Consider the following 26757-nt stretch of genomic DNA (forward strand, 5'->3'; position numbering starts at 1 on the left):
TGATAAAAAAAAATAATAAAAAGTAAGTCATCACTGGGAGCATGAAGCAAGGTAAAGGAGGCAATGATTGGAATCTTTCAATACCTTGGACCTTAAGCATGCTAATTTACCCATCACGACTTAGGTGACCAGAAGAGACAATCTCTATTTAAAATTAGTATTTAAATGAAGGTAGATTATACCTCATTATGCTTTAATGAGCTAATTAGCTTTATTTATTTAGCTCCAAATCAAAGGCTTTGCATCAAGTACAGATATTTCACACCTGACTACAGCTTCCTCCAATTTCTTCTTTTTCGGTGGGCGACCCCTCTTCCGTACAGGTGTTGCTGCAATTTCAGCTGCTCTGAAACAAAAAGTAGCAATATTGAAACCATGGAGAGAGAAAGCCAGTTGAGCACATCAATGATAAATGGATAACACTAGCACAATGTACAAAGCTAGCAATGTTTGCATCAAACAAACTACAAAAGCAAACTTCAAACAAAGGACACAGCTACTCTAATATTTCAGATGTCTGGGGTGTGACTCATTTTATTTCCTCTGAACCTTTGCTAGTAATCTATGAGCTGGAGTCCTGCAAGATCTGAAGTAATTGTAGATCTCCATTCTCTAAGCACCGGGTCACCAGGGATACATTTTTCACTCCTGCATGACTGGAACTAAAGAGCTGGGAAGAAAGGGGATACGGATTTGGGGACATTTTGTCTCTCTCTCTCTACAAATATAATAGATTAAAGAGGGAAATGGTTTCAAGTTTTTATGATTATGGACCTCCCCCAGCATATATACAATCCTAAAAAAAATTTTTATTTCCTTAGCATCTGGGCTACAACTGAATGACCCCAAATATGGGATATAAACGAGAAAAATATTTCCTTATTAGTACTAAACAATTAAATGGATTTGCAATATAAATATTTTAATATTTTATAAATAACACTGTAAATATGTTGCATTAACAATATTTCATGGTTACAGGCAAATCACTGTTTAGTAGACATAGTTCCAATGAAAACCCAATGGGTGAGTGGGTAAATGCATGTAATTATGCATTTTGTTTCAGTGGGGGTATTTTTCAAAATAGCTTGCAAAAGCTAATGATCATCTGTCTGAAGCCTTTGCAAGCCCTCCCCTTCTAACCCCAACCCAGACTTTCTGTGACTGTCCAATCACAGACTTTCCATTGCAGCTCATGAGAAGTCTTTGCAAGTCTAGTGCTCTGGGCAATTGCTGCCTCTTGAGTTTAGCGCAACTGAGGAACTAACAGGGCTGTTTTTTTTAAATGTAAGTTAGGGGGATATAACAAGGTTAATTTATAAAAGTGCCAATTTCTATTATACTTTTTGTACAATGAAAACACTTCACAAATGTTTTGTTTTTGGTGTATAAATCACTGCTTAAATCCCTGCCGTTTAGGAGTAAAATCATTTCATTTATGCAGCCCTAGCCATGCCTCTACTGACTCACAGTCTCCCTACACAATTCCTGAAAAAGAGGTCAAAAGACACTAGCTTAATTATCATTATTTACACAGTTAAAGTGAACAGTTCTAAGCAAGTCAGTCTCCCATCCTATTTTAGAGTAGATTGCGGAGGTCAAAGAGATCCATTTCATAAGGTCTCTTGTAGCATCCTCTTGGGGCAAGGCACACTTAATGCAATGTGTTTGTTCCACCTGGAACGATTCAGAGAATCTTACTCCCTTCCACTCTTTCCTACACCATTCACAGTGGAGGTACAGGTGGCAAGTCCCTGGAATTGGCACGCTCTCTGAGAACATTGTGATTTCCATTTTGCTCTAGGGGCCTTTGTCCAGTTTCTATTTTCCAACTTCCCCTATTGTCTTACCCTTCCCTCTCTCCCACCTTTTTGACTGCTTAAAGGATCACTATAGGGTCAGGAACACAAACATGTATTCCTGACCCTATAGTGTTAACACCACCATCTAGCCCCCCTGTTCCCCTCATGCCTCCATAAATATAGCAAAATATTACTGTATTTAAGCCAGAAGCTGTAACTCTGCATGCTGTTTGCCTAAAAAAGTGGTGGCCTGATCCAATCACAGTGCTTCCCTATAGGATTGGCTGAGACTGACAAGGAGGCAGATCAGGGGCAGAGCCAGCATGATTCAAACACAGCCCTGGCCAATCAGCATCTCCTCATAGAGATGAATTGAATCAATTAATCTCTATGAGGAAAGTTCAGTGTCCGCATGTAGAGGGAGGAGATACTGAATGTTTGGATGCATTTTAGGCAGCCATGACCCAGGAAGGATCTCTAACAGCCATCTGAGGAGTGGCCAGTGAACTTATCACTAGGCTGTAATGTAAACACTGCATTTTCTCTGAAAAGACAGTGTTTAGAGCAAAAAGCCTGAAGGTAATGATTCTACTCACCAGAACAAATTCAATAAGCTGTAGTTGTTCTGGTGACTATAATGTCCCTTTAATAGATTGGAATTGATTTACAGCTGTTGTACAACAGTTTTTAGTCAATGATTTCTTATTACTTTTCAAATAACCTGCTTGCATATTACCAACCACTCCCACTTATTGTATTTTACATTGCATAGTTGACTTTTGCTGCTCTGTAATGTCGAACTGTCTTATGTTACTAATCATTTGATTGCTTATACATATTTACCGACTAGGTATGACTAGGTATGCTTATCCTAGGTAATTTCTCAATAAATCATGTTATGCAAAAAGGAAAAAAATAAAGTCTATAGATTTTAGCTTCTCTTATAGCATATTGTGTATAATTTAGAATTTCTTACCTCATGCTCTGTTATAGCCTTGTAGAGCCTACAGGAGCCTCCTATGTGTGATCAAAGTAAATTAAATTAACAGAGCAGCTGATAAGAACTTCTAAAGTAAACAATGTGCTATATGATCTTCTTAAAAATTAAACCTTTTATTTATGTAAACTGTGTGAGGTGCAGCTAGGGCTGAATAAACAGAAACAAAAGTGATTTAATTCCAATATGGCAGAGATTGGGGCAGTGAGACTGCAGGGACTTCATTAAACTTAAGTTTTGGTACTTAGAGTGTCCCATTCAGTATATGAAAGTCCATTAAAAATATTAAGTATGCTAAATGATATTTTAGTTGGTCCGTGCATACATGTGCGTTAATTAGCTGCACTCACGGATGGAGGGCTTAAGGTTACCACATATAAAAATATACTACAAAGCAAATGAATTGGCCCAATTGACAGCCTCCATCACCGCACTATTAACACCCCTCTGGCTCAGACTAGAGGTTGCGGTTATGAGCGCATATACCACGCATCAACTGCTTTGGTCCCCATTCCACTGACAACCCCCTTCTCCCCATTAGTGGTAGCAATCCTACAAACCACAAAGTTCTCACTCATTATGGCACAAGTGAACTGATAAGCTCAAAGACCCCATCCCTAAACTGTTCCTAGCCCCGCTGGCCTCTCTTTAATAGTACATGTCTGACCTAAATATTAAGGTGTGGATACAGGCAGGTATACTAAATGTATGCCAGATTATGTCTATCGCACAAATCTGTCACTACCCAGATCTCCAAGTTGAATATTCACTCCTTCATAAGGAATTGTTCACCTATTTGAGAATTAAAACCATCATATGCAAACATTTGGAGGCGGACGCCAATCAGCTCCCGATGAACTAATTCCACAAGCTATGTCTTGTGGTGCCGGGTTAGATCAAACCACTGGCATTAATTCATGCAGCCCTAAATCATCGTACCATACATGTCAAATTACCATATATGTTCAAATGGGAACAGTAACCAGATACAGAATTCACACCGGAGGAATGGCGGAATGCGGCCATTTCACACATGCAAAGCGTGTGAGATGGTATTTAGTGCCACACAGGCTAGCACACATTTACTCAACATCACCCCCACTTTGCTGGCACAGTAATGGCGACACTGGAACAACCATACATATATTTTGGTATTGCCGAGCTCTCATACAGTAATAGCACCAAAATCAATGATTGATACAAAAGTTCACTAACATCACCTTAGATTTCTAGCCAGAATCGTTCCTTTTAAACATGCTCCCAGAGGTGTTACAGGAAACATTAAAAGAGTTGACCATGTGCACACTGGTCACTGCTAAACTCTGCATAGCACGTCTTTGGAAATCTCCCACTCCCCCCACGTTTTCCATGCAGACACTAAAAGATTGTTGAAAGGCACAACCTCATAGCATGAGAAAGTATGGGCTTTGTGGGAGACTCATGCACCTTTAGTGTCCTTTTAAGGTGAATATCTTGCATTGGGAGGGGAGACAACAAACCAATCCTGCATTTATCGTAAAATAAGCTGGGATAGATTACCTCTGGGAATTCAAATACATATTACTGGATATGCAGTTTGGGAGTTGAAAGCTATCTTATGATGATGGGTGACGTTAGGCTTTTGTAAAACTTACTCTTGCAGAGCTTGCTGCCTCTTTTCCCATGAAGGCTCCTCTTTATACAGTCGAGTCCCATAAAAATACCAGTAAAGATTTCCGATGGCATCTTCTCCCAGGGGTTCCACGCGTAGGCTGTCTGCGTCCAGACCCTGCAGATGGAAACAAGTGATAGAGGGTCATTAAAAAGTAAAGACATTTTATGGGTGTAAATTCTGCATTATATATCTAAAGTGACACTTTTCAATTACATATATTATATTTGTCTTAGGCCATTTCTGATAGTATACCTGCCTTTTAACAAACAATGGTCTAATTTACCACTTAATTGTAGACCCCAAATTATAGGTTACAAATTAAACAATGGCAATCTGTCTATTCATTTGGCTACAGGTCTTTAATAATTATGCTTTTCTTGAGTACCTAACCTGTAACTGTGTGCAGAAGACATTGTGGGAGTTCACAAGCATACACACAACAGTAGTATACACAACTTTATGCCAGAGGCAAAGACATAAACCATAACACTTTAAAGATAAAAAGATATGCCCTATAAAAAGTCACGTTTGCAGGACACTGAAACGTATTACTTGTATAGCTATTCTGTAGCGCCTTGTAACATAGAAACAATGAATGACAACCAAGCTAAAGTTTACAAAACAGAGTACAAAGTGCCCTGCTCAAATGAGCTCACAAACTAGAGAGTAAATATAAGTATGTGTATATGCAAATGTATATTTGGATCTATTGAATAACTACTTGACTAAACCCTGCTGAGATAGAACTCTGGCAAGTAATCATACCTTGAGTAGGTCAAACACGTCATCTGCATCAAGCCGATAGTCACACAATCTATGAAGAATCTCAAGTCGTGTGTGCAGAGGCAGCTGATGGAAGTTGGCACCCTTCAGGGGGTTTGGCTTGCCCTCTTCCAGCTCCCAGCGATAACTAATGATGTCTTCCAAGTATACCTGAAACGTTTGTGCCCTGGGAAAGAGAGACAGGAGGGGATGCGATACATCAATATACATCTACCATCACACAATCAATAGAGGACAAAATAGGGGTATTGGGGAGGGGTCGGAACTTGTATTAGATAGTTTAAAGGGACACTCCAGGCACCCAGACCACTTCTGCCCATTGGAGTGGTCTGGGTGCCAACTCCCACTACCCTTAACCCTGCAAGTGTAGTTATTGCAGTTTTTATAAACTGCAATAATTACCTTGCAGGGTTAAGTCCTTCTCTAGTGGCTGTCTATCAGACAGCCACTAGAGGGAGTTCCGTGTTCTTAGAACATGAAAAGTGTTTTAAACTACACTGGATGTCATCACGCTATGCATGAGGACCTCCAGCGTTGCCGAAATACCCATAGGAAAGCACTGAATAATTATTTTCTATGGGGAGGTCTAATGCGCGTGAGCGGCCATTGCCGTGCATGCGCATTAGGTCTCCCCCACCAGCGGGGAGGAGAGTAGGTGGAGCCTGACCCAGAGGGATATAAGCGCTGGACTCCGGTAAGTCACTGAAGGGGTTTTAACCACTTCAGCAACATGGGGTAAGGGATGGGAGGGAGAGGGGCACTGCAGGGTTCCTAAAACTAATGTTTTCCTGGCACTGGAGAGTCCCTTTAAATAACAGAAATACTAGACCATTGGAGTCTGTATCTGCTGGCAATTATCCTTTAATTCATAAAAAGCTGGCCAGACAGGATATATCAGAGGAATTACCATGTCGATATCTGCCAATACAATTTATATCACATAGCAGTTTTTGCAGTTCCTGTGAACTCTAATATAATCTGTCAAAGAAATGTAGTTTTGATAACTGCTAGATCTCCTGCTACTTTGTGACTTGTTATAAAGTTACATTAAAGAAACACTCCAAGTACCAAACTCATCAGAGCCCCTTGAAGCATTTATGGAGCCAGGAGTCACCTAGCAACCCCGCCCCCACCACCACTTTAAGGAGTGAAACTGTTTTACAACAGTCTGACATCTTACCTGGGGTCTTCCGGGCACAGCTCCCTGCTTCCACTACTAATGTTTGAAAGCTGAAACTTCTATTAGCGCTTCTCAGCTAAACTCTGCAATACATTGGATGAGAGATCGACTGATCGCTCTCACCCGATGAGCAATGCAGGGCTTAGCTCAGGAAAGCTAACTTTTTTGCTCTCAAACATAAATAGCGAAGCAGCATCTGGTGGACAACATGCAAGGAGTCAAAACAAAAAGGGGTGGGGGAAGGGGAGCACCTGGCATCTAGCACCACTAATACTACAATTACTACAATGAGCTAAAGTGGTTAAGGTACTTGGGGCGTTCATTTAATAAAGTGATTTTGGGGGGTGGGGAGCAAGCTGATAAAAAGTATATGTCATTTTACATTGACAACAAAACAAAAAAAAAGGGGTTTTTAAAGTTAGTACCTTGATTGGTGGCAATATTTAATAAAAAAAATAAAAAATTGGAGGAGATCATGTCCTACTTGATTCATCCAGATTCAAAGCGGTTTATAGTGTACACTGTGTATATACTATTGGGATGCAATTCCATTGTATTATTTATAGGTTTGCTTTCTTCTGAGCACATACCTTGACATTTTACCTTATTTTATGTAAATGTGTCATATACATACACATATATAAATATATATATAAATACACACATACACAGACACACTGTTGGGAGGTTACCTCCAAGTGGGCACCCAGCTCAAAAGAAGCAGGCATTCAGGACAGCAGTGCTGCTCATTTGTGCTGCAAGAGGTGCAGGTGGGTTTGGGCTGTTCTCTATGTAGGCCTCGGAGGAGAGGCAGGCATCAAAGTTGCCGGAATTGGGTGTTTGTACAGATACAAACTTTCTTTTATGTAGGGCTTTACCATCCTTCGACAGTTTAAGTTGCATTCAGATTCAATGACTACGCTCAGACTAAGTGAGAATGATAGGCATTCTATTTCAAGAATTAATTGAAAGACAAGCCATCCTGTATCAAATGGATGTAATAGCATTGCTGGCCGATGGGAGAATTATCATCATTTGAACAAGGGCTTTGTAAAGTATTCTTCTCCAATGAAGTACTCTTCTGGGAAAGGCTTCCTTAGCAGTGACTCAGAGACTGCCTGTGTGGCATGCAGGGCACATTAAATGTGGTTGGCTCAGTTTGGATCAGTTTAGTGATAAAACATTATGAGTCACCAATTCCATCCACTAACACACAACATAGGAATGCCTTTCAACTCCCACCACCATCAATATCCATGATACAAACTGCTGAATTACCGCAACTCATTGTGCTGTTATAAACTGTCCTATCTCACACTTACTAATCTGGGGGCCCACACATTCCTGTAGCACAACACTTGTAAAACGTATGGCTCATCCTGCAATGGCTGCAATGTCTAGTGTTTCAATGCATAGAGGAAGCACCTATGTAGCACATGGACAGAGCTCTCCACATTAGATCACATTATCTGAAACTTTGAGCACACGGTAATGATTAGGCTACATTGCTAAATATCAACTAAGTTATGGGATCATATACTTGTTAGTACATGAGGCATTCTGCTGATCCAATGTATGGATATTTCAGAATATGTGAAGACCTCTACAATATGGAAACATATATTAATCTACAACTACTAGAAAGAAAAAAGGACCCAATATGTCATGGGTTAGCTACATATTTGCTATCCATGAAAGAAGGTGGTTTGATACATAAACCAATCATTGAAGTCCCCTATAGTATAAAATGTATGACCCTAAACAATTGTGCAACAGTAAGGGCAGGCTTTAACCGGCAAGCAGTAATACGCCTGAAATTCCTTGTTTCTTTTTAAAGTGCCACTAACGCATATACTAAGTAGCAAATTGTAGGGAAGAGGTTCACTCTCATGCAGGCAAGTGGCATTCTTTTTAAATCCACTAGTGGTCAGGTACATATTCATTAAAAAATGAATAGCAGGTTTTATTTTACAGACCGCTCACTTCCAGTTGCCACCACATATTATAGGGATAACTAACTAAAAGAACACACCAATCCAGTGGTGTACAAAAGAGAGAGGCTCTGCTCCAGGTGATGGGGGTACAATCAGCCAGAGTAGGTATCCCCTACTGGGGAGCCTGTTTTGGTTCTGGTGCCGAGGGGGTGTTTGCCTCACTCTTTGCACGGATTTCCTAGCTTCTTGCATGCCTCATAATGATGTTGGAGTCAATATATGACATCAACTGAGCCCCAGCAACAGTACGGAGGAACAGCGAGATAGGCAATCACTGCAGAGACCATACCTCCCAAAAGTCCTAATTCAGGAGGGACAGTCACTACTTTTTTGCATAATTCCCTCTTTAATATTCTAATGTACCTCTTTTGTAGGAGTTTCATGTTGTTGGTGTTTCTTAGTATAAATCTCCATAGCACTAATTCTCCCAGTAATGGGTCTATAAACTACAATAGATGTGTTTAGAAATCAGCGTGAGCAAATAAGATACATTGTTCATGTTCTAGATTACATTTCACTTTTAGAAATTATTATAAATTAGTCACCAATAATTTCTCAGAAAGGCCCCACCCCTGGACACGTCCCTAAAATGAAAGTGTCTCTATTTGCCCATTTAAAAAAGGTTGGAATGTATGTGAAGACTGGTCTCCTGTATAAATGTGTGTATGAGTCTTTCTAAGTATATGAATGTGTTTTGTTAGGCACTCATGTAGAGATGGCTGTATAGACAACAAAATCTATGGGATAATTCAGAGTGATTCTCGGTATGATACTCAAATCAGATGCGTAAAGAGTCACCCTAAACAACCTATGAAAAATATACAGTTTAAAGAGCATGAGTAGGTAACTTTTTAGTAGAAATTTGCCAAAACAAGATCCTGAAGCCCCTTGGTTGTGCCAGTGCGATTTTCTTTTTTTAAATTTTTTATTATTATTAAGATATGTGTGTTGCCGCATTTTGCTTGTGTTATTTTTGGGTGCTGCAGTTGCTTTGTAGCATTGTATTTGTGCTGTTATGTTGTATATGTTCTACTTGAGTAGTTTGTAGTATTGTGTATCATTGCTATGAATGCAAACTGTGTATGGGGGCTGTTTGTGAATTTGTGTCTGTGGATATATCATGTCACATTATCTGTTTGGTGGTTTGTGTGTGTGTGTGTATGTGTGCTTGAGGTTTTGCATGTGAGAGGCTGCTTGAGAGTTTCCGTGCATCTATGTGGACTGTCAGTGGTGTTGTGTTTGTGGAGTCTATATGTGCGTTTGTATTATTTGTATGAGGGGGAGGATTCTTCTGCAGATCTGTGTATATCTAGCAGTGTAGGTGGCTTCCCTGAGGTGCAGTAGGGACTGGCCTGGCCAGGAGCTGCGATTGGCCTGGCCAGGAGCTGCGATTGGCCTGGCCAGGAGCTGCGATTGGCCTGGCCAGGAGCTGCGATTGGCCTGGCCAGGAGCTGCGATAGTTTTTGCTGGCTGCTATACTCCAGTGCACTGCAATGCGCAAATTGAGGATTCTCCCTCACCACCTCCAATTACCGCAAAGTTTGCTCTAACAGAAATCTGAAGACTCCTGATAGGCAAGAGTATGTTTGGCCATGGCAGCCTTGAGTGCTTGGAAAAGGCACCTCAAGTGCCATAGGTTGCAGACACCTGTTATAGTGTATAGATAGAGTCCCCATGTCAGCATGCCTATGCACATTGTAGCTTACGCCACTACAACTTATAATAAATAAACAAAAAAACAACAACAAACACTTAACAACTATAAGACGGTAGGAATTTTACTTTCTCCTTTTCCATCCTACGTGTTGTGGGCATATATCTCTCCCCGGGTCACAGTAGCAACTAGCAAATCAGGGCATCTCTGCACACAGCTTGATGCACAAACTGTGAACCACCTGATAGCAGCCACAGTACGGCTTATTTTACCAGTTCTACTGATCAGTGGGACAACTGAACCTGCAACTGGGACAGGAAGACTTACTCTATAAATCCCTGCTAGATACATTAAATCCTTCATACATTAAATCCTTCAAAGGAACAGTACCAGTTGGTGAAGCAAACACTGATTAGATTTTGAATCATGAAGCCATAAAAACATTAAAAAAAAAAAAAAAAAAAAAAAACACACACACCAGAAACACTTCAAAATTGTGAAAAAAAGATTAGTAAAGGCTTCATTCATAAGGGCTCTACTAGGCTCTACTATCCCCTAAAAATAAGTAAACACTTACGTGATATCTTGCCGCTGGTAGCAGCCCTGTAGCAGACTTGCAACCAACTCACTGAGGAACTCCACGTCATCTCTGTGCAAGGCATCCTCCAATTCCTACAAAGAGGGAAGAAAAGCAGTTATAAGACAGACATTGGATGTAGAAGCATGCACTATAACAGGGGTAGGCAACCTTTTAGCAGCACTGTGCCGATATAGGATTGTGATGTCCCGTAGCGTGCCGGTCCTATTTTTTTTATAAATCGAGGTGTGTATGCCGACGTATCCTGCTTGTTATTTTTACTGTAATTGCTTTGTATCGTTGTATTTGTGCGTATATATATGCAGGGCTGTCTTTAATAATGACAGGACCCTGGGCAAAGCATTTGCTTAGGGCCCCCTGGACCCTGTCCCCCCTTCCCAGGCATGCAATCACGTCCTCCACCTCAACACAGTGGCGGACCTAAAGAATTGCAAGAATTCTTGGCGGTCTCCCTGTTGCACGGGTGATTAAAAGGTAGATCCCCATCTGTCGTGCAACTCCAGAAATGCATTGACAGCTGGGGCTCTACCATTTACTCATGTTTGCAGGTCTGTATTTAGCACTAAGCAGTTTTTGTGTGTTTTTGTGAAATATGTGTGTATGTGGTGTTGGCGTGATTGCAAGCACACACACACACACACACACACACACACACACACACACACACACACAGATATACTGACACACACAGAGACATACTGACATACACACAGACATGCTGTCATACAAACATACTGACACACACACACAGATATACTGACACAGATATACTGACACACACATAGACATGCTGACATACAAACATACTGACACACACACAGATATACTGACACACACACACAGATATACTGACACACACACACAGATATACTGACACACACACAGACATACTGACACACACACAGACATACTGACACACACACAGACATACTGACACATACTGACACACAGACATGCTGACACACAAAGACATACTGACACACACAGATATGACACACACACAAACATACTGACACACACACACTGACAGACATACTGACACAGACATACACTTTAAAACTTACCCTCCAGTTTCCTACCTTTCCTGCTGGTGGCTGAAGGCATTGGGAGTTGGGGTCTAGAGCTCTTGGCCAGTACCCCTCCAATCTGCCTACTCTTCTTTCCTGCGCGCTCCTCTCTTTGTGGGAGGAAGTGATGTGTGGCCGTCACTTCCTCCCAGCTTGCTGCCGAAAAGCAAGGGGCCCGCTCGCGCTGTTAAAGCACCTCAGCGTGTGCCGGGTCCCTGCTGACAGAAGCCCAGCGGGTGGTCCTTTGTGCATGGGCCACCCGGTGGGCCTCCTTAGTGTGCAGATTACCAGCCAGAGGGTTAGAAATATTTGAGGCCAGCAGGGCTCATGGTGCAGCTGCCCAGTTTGCCCCGCGTTAAAGAAGGCCCTGCGTATATGAGCTATTATATTGTTTATGTTCATGAGTAGTTTATGGTATTGTGTATGATACATATGAATGTAAGCTGTGTATGGGTGCTGCTTGTGGAATTGTGTGTGTGTGGATGGATATGTCAAAGTGTGTGTTTGGTAGTGTGTGGGGGCTGTATGAGGTATTGCATGTGGGGTTGTGTGCATGTATGTGGATTGTTAGTGGTGTTTCGTTTGTGCGGATTGTGTGCATGTTTGTGTGTGGGCTGTCCGTATTATTTGTATGAGGGGAGGGTTATTCTGCATTTCTGTGTATATCTAGCAGTGTGGGTGGCTTCCCTGGGTTCCAGTGGGGACTAGTCCGGCCAGGTACATGTCAAGGACAGGAGCTTCAACAGCAACTGCGAGCTGCTCTACTACAGTGTGGCTTCCTATTCACAAGTGCTGGGAGGAAGTGATCTGAGATCACTACCTCTACGTGCTGCAATGCATAAATTGAGGATTGTCCTTCACCACCTTTTCGGATTAGCAGATATCTGAAGTTTTACTGGGACTCCTGATAGGCCAGAGCCTGTTTGACTCTAGCAGCCTTGAGTGCCGTGCAAAGACACCTCGAGTGCCGTGCATGGCACTAGTGCCATAGGTTGCCTACCCCTGCACTATAACATCGTTCTACAGGACTGCATCCATCTCTCCAATAATACCTTAGTGATACCTAGTATTCTGCAGACCTAAACACTGATCCCACCTTCTTAACCAACATTTTAATTAGGAAGGCCACATACCCTTTAGAAGCATAAGTTAGCAATTACATCATATTCAAATAATAATGTTATGTAATGGGATATATAGTTGATAGATATGCCAGGGACAGCTTTTACACTTATAAAGAAGTTTGTTGGATAACACCGATCTGAAAAGCAATGTCCATTTGTAAAAGACGGCCTTGCTGATAGTGGCCAGAGCCCCGAGAGACCAGCATTAAAATGGTTAAAGAGAAAGCAGTCTAAATTCGTCCTGCTGGAGGTGGAACTGAAACTGCTCGGGTCACCAGGAACAGTCACAATATTTCATTTATTACTGGTCACTGAGCTGTGTGATCTCCATTACAGGGTCAACACAAGATAATTTCCGAACACAGCTCACAGGAAATCGAGGGACTCCTAGCACAGCACATAACCAAAACATTAACACACAGGGGATATGCACATTATATGTATATTAATAGCTGAAACTACTACTCGTCTATTGGATGCTCACCTAAAATAAGGAACATGCGAGAAAGTTGAACACAAACTTTGCAGAGGATTACTTTATTATGTGCATTAGCATTTTAAATGGTCGCTTCTGAATACTTCCTTTGCCATCAAAGATCTGTCCATCTCACGCATGCACTCCTAAAACTAAATCTCCCTTGTCCCCTGGTGAGAATAAGAGCTGCTGTTTTGGAGATACGACAGACTTCCATAAACAAGATTGAAAACGTAAAGTCCTATATTCTACGAATCAGACCTTAAAAAGGTACTTGCCATTGCAAGATATACTCCATACTCTATTTGCCAGGGTTGCATTTTCACTTGAGAATGGCTAATGAAAAATTTGATCCCTACCCATTGACCAGAATGAGAGGTTTTTGATTGGCGCAGCCTCTTTCAGGTCAGGAAGGTCTGTCACCTGTAACATATGCAAGTGCTATAGTTTTAGGATTTCTAAAGGCAACTAAAGAAGTAAACTTAAAATTAAGATTTCAAGCGCCCTGGGAGAGCCTATGGAAAACAAAACAAGGTATTGATGTGTTTGTAGGCATTTTAGAATATGCTGCAGATCTCAATTTGTTTTATATACTATCCCCAAGCGTGCTATAGGTTCCATTATAGGTTAGCGAAAAGGCAAAGGATTGTAGAACATTAAAAAGATGTCATGTGCTGCTCCTAGTAAAGACAAAAACTGCTGCGTAATTTCATGTTCCTCAAGAAGGATGCAATGCATACATGCATCTATGCCACTTTAACTGCCAAACTGCAAAGTGTAGTATTTTATTGCCAACAAGATGTGCAGTTACATTGCACTGAGATAGACCTTTGCCCCACTCAATTTGGCAGGGAGAATGTTAAGATGTGAACATTCACAGACACTAGACAGGCCACATGGATGATTGCTTTCATTCAGCAGGTATGGAATTGGGCTCCAAGGACAGGAAATAGGATCTGGTTTGGTGAACAGTAAAAGCTGGGTTTGAGGGGGGTTAGCAATTACTGTTCCCTCCTAGGAAATGCAAGGTGATTTTATTACTCTTTAAAACTGTTATATCTTGCTTCTTGGTTTAATATTTGTTGTACATGCTTTCTTAGCAGTGATAAAAATCCACTTTGCACACAGCACACATAGATACAGTCAGCTTTACTTCACATACTGATAAAAAGGCTAATGTGTATAGATATATGCAGAACTTTAAACGGTTAACTGCCAGAGGGTATGAAACAGGCATTTGGCCCAATCATTTTGGGTTAGTTTGTTAAAGAAAGAGATAGCTTTAAAGAAATAACAAAAAAAAAAAAAGTGTCAGACTATAAACATAAGTGGGGGAGTGAGCTCCCGATCCTGCACCCAAATATCGGCAGAAAACAAGGTGACCCCGCCTGATATTGAACCCCAACCCACCTCACCCTGTGCCACGGGGGCTGAGGAACTGGGGGATACCTCACAACCATGACTACCTTGCAGGGAACCCGGAAGGGAGGATCGAGGCCTACATCACACTGTGCAGAGGAGAGGCGGCCGCTCTCCCTGTACTTTGAAAGCATGCAGCACCCGCAGTATCGGGCCGCCCCCCCCCCCCCCCTCCCCGGGACCGGTGGGGGTTATCCCGGCCCGCTCAACAAATCCTGCACACTCACGCAGCCTACAAACGAAGACGGCTACCGAAACTACCTGCTACACCAGCAGGCCGCAAGCGACACTAAAATGGCGGATGCACAGTCTACTGAGGGCCATGTGCTGCCAGAAGCCCAGCTCCGCCTAGACGATTCATTAACCTCTCGCCTGCAAATCCTGTTTGAGACCTTCTGGGCGAAAGTGGAAGCTCGACACAGTAATGCACTGATGCAGACACAAGTGAACCCGGGTGCCCGGCTGAAACGTGAGATCGCCAACCGGAGAGCGCCCGGCAAACCCCCGGGTGTGTACTCGACAAAGCTGATGATCACTCACCAACCGACCCCAACCGGGCTGAAGGCCCACAAGGGCGAAACCCCGAGGTATCTCCCACAAAGGTGGAGACTCATACGCCGCAGGCGGCGGAACAACACTACGAGCTCCAGACCTGTCCCAAAGGGAAAGGGCCCGGCCTTGAAAAGTCCCCGAGCCCGTCGAGCAATGATACTGGCCTTCACACAAACCCGGTGCAGGGGGATGAGCCCAGGTTCTCCTTGGCTACTCGCCAACATCTGGACTTACCCGACACTATCACTACAGCTCCCACTCAGAGGCCCAAAGAACCGCAACCGGCTGAAGCAGACAGGACCCCAGGGCCTAACTACTATCCTCACCGCAACGATGCTGCCGCAGACTCCCAGAGAACACAGCGGATGGGGCCTCCGGCTACAGTGGCAGCATGAACTGCCCCTGATGGGAATAGGCTGAGAGGGACTATCACGGCTCGATGGCATGATGTATCCCGGCAAGCTGACCTACTGCAATGGCTCAATTCATTTAGTTTCTATATATGTTTAACAGTTGCCCAATAGGCCACAAGAGATGTAGGCATCTTCAATGTGGCTACCTCCTTAGCCTGGTCAGCCAGCTAACGTTTAAGATTCACTGATTAATCTTGTTTTTATGCTATATTGAATCACGCGAGCTCATCCGTTGTAATTGTTGTATGCCTGCTTTCAGTTTAAGCTCTGTATAACTAGACTAGCACCACTAGCCGGTGTATTAATGCACCTCCCTAGAGAAGCTGAGCCAGCCTGCCTGATACTCATGTAATCCGCCCCACCGTCTACACTGTATTACTCACTCGGTAGGCACATGAGCAAGTTATTATTTTCATTATATTTTAGTACCTTGTAGGCTTTACAGTGTGATCTTGCCTAACTTAAATGCTAGCTAACTTAACATGACTTACCTGCACTTAATGTTGAGCTGTTTACGATTTGTTCCTATCGTCCTGTTTTACATTTGTTTAATTCATTTAACTCCTGATGATTCAATCGCTTAGTGTAAACTACTTTTATAACTGTTACTTTATGCGTGCTATTAATCTACTGAAAAGCTTGCTTAATATAAAATATAAAATGAGGCTGTCATTTATAGGAGATGTACTACTGTGTTAAAGCGATCCCACTCTGTACAAATACTGTGCATCCCCTCTTCTTTATTCTGTACCCCATTTAACTCCTGCCTCAATAAAAGAAAGATTGACAATAAGTGGGGGTCGGTCTACTAAACAATTAAATGAACACAAGCTTTATAAATACAAAAGTGTATTCCTAATGCTAGTGTCCTAATCAGCGTTTTGGTGATAAGTCCCTGTCCCTGCTCTCTCTCTGTGACATGTCCCACCTCTTTTGTTAAGATCAAGATCATAAAGCTTGATGATCTCATCCAATTCAGTGCTTTCCTATAGAAAACCATTGGGAGGGTAATGTGCATGCAAGACAAAACACCACACTACACCTTCTAGATGGCTCTATGAGTCTCTGGTCTATGATTGAAACAGACAAGTCTCACGTGCCTATTTTGGAGAGTGCTTCTAGATACTCTCAGAGTGACAGCATCTAGGGCAGCATTTCTCAATTGGGGTTCCGCCAAAAGTAAAAAAAAAAAAAGAAAAAAAAATGCCCGTGAGCGGCGAGGGAGCAGTGCAGTGATGCTGGAGCCGGAATATGACATCACTCCAGCTACGGCATCACTAAGAGGCGCGCGAGGGAGCCGAGCAGGGAGATCACTGCTCCCTCGCCGCCCGCACGCCAGCTGCTCAGCCGCCCCACTAAACCCCAGGGACTGCATGCTCAGCACGCCCCGCTGGACCCCAGGGTCTCCATGCCAGCACTCCTAAAGGTACGGGAGCTGGGTGGAGTAAAATGTAAATAAAATTTACAAAAATGTATGTGTGTCTGTTAGGGAGTTTGTATGTGTTTGTGTGTCTGTCAAAGATTATATGTGTGCTCGTCAGTGAGTGAATGTGTGCTCGTCAGTGAGTGAATGTGTGCTCGTCAGTGAGTGAATGTGTGCTCGTCAGTGAGTGAATGTGTGCTCGTCAGTGAGTGAATGTGTGCTCGTCAGTGAGTGAATGTGTGCGAGTGTATGTATTTGTCAGTGAGAATGTATCTGTTCTTGTCAGGGAGAGTGTATATGGGTGTCTGTCAAAGCGTATGAAAAATGCAAAGTTATGCACTTCGGCGTAAATAATACACAAGCAACGTATACGTTTAATGGAAGCGAATTAGGGATAATAACATACGAAAAGGACTTGGGAATTGTTATAGACAACAAACTATGCAACAATATGCAATGTCAATCCGCAGTGGCTAAGGCCAGTAAGGTATTGTCATGCATGAAAAAGGACATTCATTCTCAGGATGAGAATATAATTTTGCCTCTTTATAAATCACTGGTAAGACCACATATTGAATATGATGTGCAATTTTGGGCACCTGTTCTAAAGAAGGATATTATTGCACTAGAAAAAGTGCAGAGGCAGGCTACAAAATTAATAATTTAATTAATAATTTGCATACAGAATATTCAAGGATATAATCTTTCAATGTAGGGTTAATAACTGCTTGATCCAAAGATAAACCTGACTGCCATTCTGGGGTCAAGAAGGATTTTTTTCCCTAGCTTGTTGCAAAATTGGAAGTGCTTGAAACTGTTTTTTTTGCCTTCTTTTGGATCAACAGCAAAAAACAAATGTGAGGAAGGCTGAACTTGATGGCGCAAGTCTCTTTTCAGCTATGTAACTATGTATGTTTGTCAGTGAGCGTGTATGTGTGTTTGTCAAACAGTATGTGTGTGTCAAGGTTTGTGTGTCACTGTGTGTATCTAAGTGTGTGTGTTTGTTTGTGTGGGTGGGTGCCAGTGTTATTCAGTGTGTGTGTGTTTGTGTGTGTATGTGCCTGTGTGTATATGGCACTGTGTGTACGTATTTGTGAGTCAAGATGTGTGTCAGTGTGTATCTGAGTGTGTGTATCTGTGTGCCACTATGTGCCAGTGTGTGCACAGAGACACACCGGCACAGAGATACACTCACACTGGCGCATACAAACACAGATATGCACACCTTGACACACACCGGAACATACAAACACAGACACACACCTTTTGAAACATAGATACACACCCCTTGACACACAGATACACACTGTGTGTGTGTGTGTGTGTGTCAGATTCATACACACTGGCAAATACAAACACAGATACATACATACATACACACACACACACACACACAGATAGATACACACTGTGTGTCAAGGCGTGTGTATCTGTGTGCCACTATGTGCCAGTGTGTGTGTGTGTATCCGTGTGTCAGATATACACACACACAGACACATACAAGCACAGATATACACACCTTGACACACACACACACACACACCAGCAAATAAAATAAACTGCGCAATTTTAAAAAATAATTCAGAGAGTGGGGGGAGGGGTTCCACGATGTTGATACACTATATCAAAGGGTTCCATGGGAAAAATTGGGAAATCCTGATCTAGGGTATTCACCCCTGCAAGAAAAACACCACTGTTCCTGCAGAACGGCAATGTTTATATTGCAGGATTAAAGCAAGTGGACATGGCACCCAAACCAGCTCAGTGTGATGAAGTGGTCTGGGTGCCTACAGTGTTCCTTAATAGGGAGTTTTAAAATGACTAGGAGTCATTAGCTCTAGTCTGCAAAGGTGGGGGAGAGGGGGAAGAAACAAAAACAGAGCATTCCGTGATGGCATCTATAAAAGGGACACACAAAGCACCATAACAATTACATCTTTATAGCAATGTTTACATTTGTCAGTTAGAATGCTCGTAGTCTATGGGCTATCAGCGAGCCATTTCTTTATTGACCGTTTCCATGTTCCCCATCATCACATACAGCATGCCGCCACTGAGTGCTGCGAATATGTCTCATAAGAAGCATTAGATCGCAGCACACTTAGTATGTCAACAATGCTTCTCTAGGAGAAGCACTGGATTGCCCCAAAGATCATCCTAGGTGTTCTCAGAAGAGGAGCTGCAGCTGCTAGGGTTGGATTCCCTAGTCCTAAATGCAACCAAAACAAAGCTGTAAATAAATAAATATAAAAAATATATTTTATTTTACACTTGTGCCATGTATTAACCCCTTAAGGACTGGACTGTTTTTGCAATGTTGTACATTTGTGACCAGGCCTCTTTTTACACTTTTGTGGTGTTTGTGTTTAGCTGTAATTTTTCGCTCTCTCATTTACTGTTCCTATACAAATTATATATTGTTTTTTTCAGGACAAAAAAGGCTTTCTTTACATACCATTATTTATATAATCTCATGTAATTTAATAAAAAAAAAATATGATGAAAAATTGAAAAAAAATACATGTTTTTTGACTTTTACTTGAAAAATCTTTTACTCATCTACAAAAGCAAATAAAAAAAAACTGCTAAATAGATTCAAAATTTTGTCTTGAGTTTTAAAATACCCAGTGTTTACATGTTTTTTGCAAGTTATAGGGCTATAGGTACAAGTAGGATATTGCGGTTTCAAAAAAAACAAAAACATTTTTTCAAATTTATCAATAGTGACATTGTCAAAAAAAAATGTTTTTGACATCTGTCAAAAATCTCTGAATAACACCCCACATGTACATATTTTTTTTTAAAGTAGACAACCCAGGGTATTCAATATGGGGTATGTCCAGTCTTTTTTAGTAGCCACCTAGTCGCAAACACTGGCCAAAGTTAGCGTTCATATTTGTTTGTGTATGAAAAAAGTAAAAAACTAAATTGAACGCTAATTTTCGCCAGTGTTTGTGAATAAGTGGCTACTAAAAAAGACTGGACAAACCCCATTTGCAATACATTGGGTTGTCTTCTTTTGCAAATGGTATGCCATCACGGGGGTAATTCTCATTCCTGGGCTACCATACGCTCTCAAAGGCAACATAACCAACCTGGCCATTTTCAATGTAAAAATATTTGACCCATATATTTGACCCTGTAACTTTCAAAAACGCTATAAAATCTGTACATGGGGGGTACTGTTATACTCGGCAGACTTTGCTGAACACAAATATTAGTGTTTCAAAACAGGAAAACGTATCACAGTTTATATATATTTATAAATATATTATATCGATATAATATATGTCTATATATCATATATATACACACACATATATAATTTTTTTTTTTTATTAACATTAACATTATTTATTTTTTTATGATTTTACAGTTGCAGGGAGACTGCCTGTCAGTTCAGGCAGTCCCCCTGCAGGCAGACACATGGACACCTATTGTGACCATGTGATTGCTCTGTTGAGAGATCACATGGCCCCAGGGGTCCTAATCCGCCGCGGGGAGACTGTCTGGGCTGCAGGCAGTCTCCCCACACCGGGAGCACCGCAGATCGCCGCCGAGGGAACGACGGCGATCGGGTAAGTACAGGACCGCCATCGGTCAGCAATGCAAAAATGCCGATGATGGTCCTGAACCGTCCTAGGTCGTTAAGGGGTTAAACCTCAGGAACAAAAAGTTGCACATTTTTTAAGTTGGAGTGTTCCTTTAAAAATCTGTCATCCACTACTCTTTTTTTTTTTTTTTAATTCTTTATTTTTGCACACGACAGGTAAGGCAAGAGGAATACAACTGTGTGGCTTGCGCAGAAGCCGAAATACAAAGAATAATAGTGCAACCATAACGATTAACATCAGCACACCCGACAAGCCACTCTATACTTCCTACATTACTTGCCTCCTATCGAGGATTTTTAATTTTTAATTCTTCATTTTTACCCAAGATATGAGCAGCAAGATTTCAGTAATGTTTAGGCTAGCGCAGAAGCCCTTTTTGAATAGAATCTTACAGTGATATAGTGCACAAGAGTACATATAAATAAGCCTCTCTTTGGTTTCTTCGTTCTTCGCCACCTATCTAGGGTTTTATAATTATTCCAGGCTATGTAGCTGAATATGGAGCTCTAACTCTATGCGCCAGGTCTACCTTTAAGCATCCTCGTTTCTCCGTTTGTTGAAACATGCCCGGGAGACAGATAAAATAATATACAAAAAAAGGAAAAATACTAAGAGGAATGAGACCTAAGAAGGAGATATACCCCTATATACTGATGGGCCGAAGCCCATATAGGCCAGATCAAGGCCTGAAATAGGACTGAATTAGGAGAAAATAGAAAAGACTAGGAGAAGAAGAATAGGGAGAGAAGGAAAAAGAGAAAAAGCAGGTGTAGCCAGGGAAAGAAAAAAGGGGGGGGGGGGGGGCCTGGGGAGGGCCGGTCAAGGTAAACAGAGTCTAGGACACCGTCAGTATCCCGCAGCCCTGGCACCTAGTTATTCACTCGTTCGTATCCCTTCAGTCGCTACTGGAGCCCACCAGACTGTTATCCCATGGTTCCCAGGTCCTCTGGAAAGATATAGCCATCCCCTTCAATCTAGCGGTCAGGTCATCCATGACTCTGCTTTCCCGTATCCTGGATATAACCCCTCGGAACTCTGGTCCCTCGGGTGCGAGCCATGCCGTGGCTATCGCTCTGCGCGCACTTAGAGTGATCGTGTGTACCAGTTTCTGTTCTCTCTTCGTCCAACCCTCGATGGACCTGTTGAGTAGGTATATCCACGGGTTCATGACCAAAGGCTTACCGAACGTTTGTTTCAGCAGACCTTCTACTGATTTCCAAAAGCCTTGTATTTTGGGGCATTCCCACCACATGTGGATGTAAGTGCCTCTTAATCCGCATCCCCTCCAACAGTCGTCTGTATCTACTTTCCGCATATTGTGTAGGGTCACCGGCGTAGAATACCATCTGAACATGGTCTTCCATGCCTGTTCTTGCATCGTAACACAGATGGAGACGTTTCTGTTTGCTTCCCATATCTCCTGCCACTCTATGCCTTCCAATGCCTCCCCTAAGTCTGCTTCCCATTTATCAATGTATTTCAATCTGCCCCATTCCTTAGTTTCAGTGCTAAGGTGAGCGTATAGGATCGTGACCATGCCTTTGGGTGTGGTGCCCTCTAGACATAATCTTTCGTAGAAAGATAGCTTACACTGGGCTGCTGCTTTAATGCAAGGTCTCCTAGCGAAGTCTCGTATCTGGATATAGCGAAAAAAGTCCGCTGGGGTCAAGTGGTTACCTTGCTGAAGTTCTTCGAATTGTATAAGTTCCCCGTTTTTATATAGTTGGTGGATACGTTGTAATCCAGCCTTTTCAATGTTTCGGAAGTTTCTAGGGGACATCCCAGGAGGGAAGTCTCTGTTCCTGAGTATCGGAGCCATAGGGGAGGGGGATGAAGTAAGCCCATATTTGACGCTGTTAGCATCCCATAGGTAAAGGGAATTAAGTATGGCCGGGCATGTTACCCTTATCATCGGCCTTTTGTCCTTCGAGACCCATAAGGTAAACTGGGGGACATCTAGACCCACCATCATGGATTCTATCTCCACCCACCTTCTTTCCCCCATTGGGGAGTGCCACATGGCCACCTGGGTTAGCTGGGCTGCCAGGTAATAGAAGTACAGGTTCGGCAACCCTAGTCCCCCTCTATCCTTTTTCCTATATAAGACTTGTCTAGCTATCCTATGTCTCTTATTTTGCCAGACAAAATCGCCTATCGCCCTCTGTAACGGCACCAGTTGAGATTTCGTGATTCGTACTGGCAGAGCCTGAAACAGGAATAGGAGGCGGGGTAGAATGTTCATTTTCACGGAGTTAATACGCCCTATCCAGGAAATAGGGTCATCCGTCCACTTGTCTAGGTCCCCTATCAATGTCCGTAACATGGGTTCATAGTTTTCTGCGTATAGCTTTCCGGGGTCTGCCGTTAGGTTAACGCCTAGATATTTTAAGGAGTTCGATTCCATCCGGATTTGATACTTTTCCTTTATCAGGGAGATATCAGCTTCCGGTAACCCTATTGACATTGCACTGGATTTCTGGATATTCGCCCTGTACCCGGATAGTTCCCCATAGACCCGTATCTCTTCCTGTAATGCTAACAAGGACTCGATCGGGTTTGTGACTGTCAGAAGGACGTCATCGGCATAGGCGGAGACTGTGAACTCCTTATCCCCTACTCTGACCCCTCTAATATTCGGACGTTTACGTATTGCCTGTAGTAAGGGTTCTAGTGCCAGCACGAATAGTAGGGGAGAGAGAGGGCACCCCTGCCTGGTTCCGTTGTGCAGCTGAAACGGGTGTAGTGGGGCTCCCGTAATCTGTATCTGTGCCCGTACGTTGTGATACATCGCTTTGGTGACTTGTATGTATTCTTCTGGGAAGCCAAGATGTTTCAATACTGAGAACAAGAATCGCCATCTGACCCTATCAAAGGCCTTCTCAGCGTCGATGGAGACCACTAGAGAAGGAACTCCGGTGGCCACTTGTTTCCAAATAAGGTCGATGTTCCGCCTGGTGTTCTCGAACAATTGCCGTCCTGGAATGAATCCGACTTGGTCCGCATGTATAAGAGAGTTCAGAAGCGGATTCAACCTTTCCGCTTGTATCTTTGCCAATATTTTCAGGTCATGGTTTATTAACGATATGGGTCTGTAGTTTTCAGGTTGGAGCGGGTCCCTCTCAGGTTTGGGCAGTAATACAATAGTGGCTAGTGCCATCCCAGAGCCTAGATGTTCACCCTGTCTTAAGCGATTGAATAGTGCAGTCAAGTGAGGGACAAGCTCCTCTCTGAAGGTCTTGTAGTATGACCCGTCGAAGCCATCCGGTCCCGGCGCTTTGTTACCCTTCAGGCTCGAGATAGCGCTATCAACTTCTTTCTCGCTGATCTCCACCGCTAGGTTAGCTGCTGCCTCTCCGGTCAGTTTGGTCAGACCGAGGTCTTCCAGATAGCGCAAGATGTCGCCCTCCCCCTGCTCCCCCCGGGTGTTGTCATCTGGAGTATGATTGTATAGGTGTTCGTAGAATGTCTCGAAAACCTGCGCGATTTCCGCCGGATTAGTTTTAGTCGTGCCGTCCGGGTGTCTAATGGCCGTGATGTGGGGCCGGGTTTGTCTAGGCCGTAGCGTTCTAGCCAGCAGGGTGTCCATTTTGTTGGCTTTGTCGAAGAACGTGCGTTTCGACCACGCCATAGATCTGGCCGTATCGTCCAGTAGTAGGGTGCGTATGTTCCTCCTAACCGCCCCCAGCTGTTCGTATGTCGTAACATCCGGCGAGGATTGGTGTTTCTGCTCTAGATTCCTCAGTTGTTTCAGTAGAGTGTCGAGTTGATGGTGCTTCAGTTTCTTCTTCCTTGTGGCCAATTTAATGAGGTTCCCCCGAATCACTGCCTTATGCGCCGCCCATACTGTACTAACGCTCACGTCTGGGGTGGTATTTGTGACAAAGTATTCTATAATGTCCTTCCGAATCTGTTCCATTATCCCAGTGTCCCTCAATAGAGAAGCGTTTAGTCTCCAGGTCCAAGGGCTCGCTATACATAGGTTTCCAAGTATAATGGAGACATCCGCGTGGTCCGACCATGATATATTACCAACTTCCGATCGAGCTATCCTGGGCAACCCCGTTGCATTGACCAGGAACAAGTCTATCCTGGAATAGGTGCCATGGGGGGCCGAGTAGAACGTGTAATCCCGATCCATTGGGTGTTGTGCCCTCCAGACGTCTACTAATCCTGTACCTGCAATACATTTTTTCAGTATCCGGTCTTGCCCTCCCATCCCCTGCGACCTCGGGCCTCCGTCTCTCGAGCTCCTGTCCGCAGCCGGGCATGGGGTGGCATTAAAATCCCCTCCCATGAGAATCAGTCCATGAGGCAGTGCGGCAATCTTGCCTCTAATCCCATCCCAAAAGGCGGCGTCCGGCTGGTTCGGTGCGTATATATTAATTAGATGTACGCAGTGTGAGTGCAAAGTGCCAGAAACAAATAGATAGCGTCCCTCCGGGTCGGCATCTTGAGTTGACATCTGAAAGGGGCAAGTACGTTTAATGACGATGGCCACTCCATTACGTTTACGTCGTGATCTAGCTTCAAATGAACCCGAGAATGTATGGTCCCGAAGTCTAAAGGCGGCCTGTTTAGGGAGGTGTGTCTCTTGTAAGTAGGCTATTTCCGAGTTCATCCTCCTTAACTCCTGAAAGAGGAGGCGCCGCTTCTTGGGGGCATTCAAGCCCTTAACATTCAACGTGGTGACCTTAAGCTCCATCATGGAGTATGTTTAGTACTACAATGCTACTGATTCTCTGCAGACGTCTGGTGAGCTGCAGCCGCGCCCCAGGGCTCTCACAAGGTACCAACCCCCCGAACGCCACCCCCGAGAGAAGGAGAATGGGAGAAAAGGAGAGAGAAAAAGATAGGGAAGGAGGAGAAGATAAAAAAGATAATGGCATCTGGACTGAGCCGGATGCAACAGTGATTCTGGACTCACTAATCGCCAGAATGTAGTGGGTAGCGCTTGCCCACGTCTCCGCCACGCTCAACGCAAGGAGGAAACTGAGGATCCCCAAAGCTCCTACTCCTACGCGCGCATCGCATACGGTTTTGACCTCTAGGCTTCAAGGAGCAAATCCCCATCCCCTCTGACGTGACTACTCTCTACTGCGACAGTTGCTTAGTAAATTCCGGGGATCCTAAGCTCATAAACCCTACTCCCCATAGAGGGAAAGTAGGGGGATATGGAGGTGAGGCGGCTTTCCAGGCTCCACCTCCACTCCCGCGCCTCTATACTCGGTCCCACCTCACATCTATGGGGGCCCCTAGAACTCACACTAGGCAGGTGGTCTAGGGTCCTAATCTTGTGCTTCATCAGATATAAACAGTAACAGTGACCATATGCGTGGCTTGAGTATATTCAAAACAATCCTCTGTCATTAATACAAAAATGGAAGGTATAACATAACCCGATAATCTCGGTGAAACATATATTAAAATGATTTATCACAAGGCACCCTTTTCGTTAGAACACATATTACCCAATTCGGGGCAGTGTCCCTATACCAGTTTGAGGCAGCCAAGATCAGTGCCATCTACCTTAATAGGGGTCCCAACAAATAGGATGTGCTCCAGGTTCCCAGTCCCGTTATGCTTGACCTCTGCAAGGGCTGTCGTGAGTGCGCAGGTGTCCCGCCTCCCAGTGGCCTCCCTTGGCAGCCACCCCACTCGTCTGAGGGCATCCCATATCTCCCTTAATAAACCAAAGGTGCTCCCGTTCAGGGCCGGGCAATAGGGCCTCTAGCATCAGACGTTGGGATTAGGGGTATCTCGGAATCCAACTTGGAAATAATGGGTAGTGACATAAGGTTAACGCCTATATTGGGTGATATATTGTAGGTTTCAACTCCCCTTTGATCCTATAAGTGCTACGGCTATGTGTATTTTGGAGCATGGGCAGTTCAGGGTTCTAATGCTTGGCCTATCTGGGATGTGGTGAATTGTAGTGTCAACTAGATTCGCACATGCCCGTATATCCACAATTCCGGAACAGTCGTGTGTTATCCCCCCGCCAACGTAAG

General features: G+C 43.4%; 1 protein-coding gene across 1 annotated transcript in view; it reads right to left on the reverse strand.

Annotated features, from left to right (window-relative positions):
• Positions 1 to 26757, reverse strand: part of LOC134602612 (chromatin remodeling regulator CECR2) — an 80567-nt gene that overhangs the window by 20767 nt on the left and 33043 nt on the right. The window contains exons 2-5 of the mRNA XM_063447648.1: positions 10642 to 10736; positions 5219 to 5402; positions 4434 to 4567; positions 266 to 346 (exon numbers count right to left, since the gene is read on the reverse strand). Of these exons, the coding sequence (XP_063303718.1) occupies positions 266 to 346; positions 4434 to 4567; positions 5219 to 5402; positions 10642 to 10736 (494 nt within the window). The remainder of the gene's footprint in view (positions 1 to 265; positions 347 to 4433; positions 4568 to 5218; positions 5403 to 10641; positions 10737 to 26757) is intronic.

This window comes from Pelobates fuscus, chromosome 3, assembly GCF_036172605.1.
Source record: "Pelobates fuscus isolate aPelFus1 chromosome 3, aPelFus1.pri, whole genome shotgun sequence".
NCBI classification, from domain to species: domain Eukaryota; kingdom Metazoa; phylum Chordata; class Amphibia; order Anura; family Pelobatidae; genus Pelobates; species Pelobates fuscus.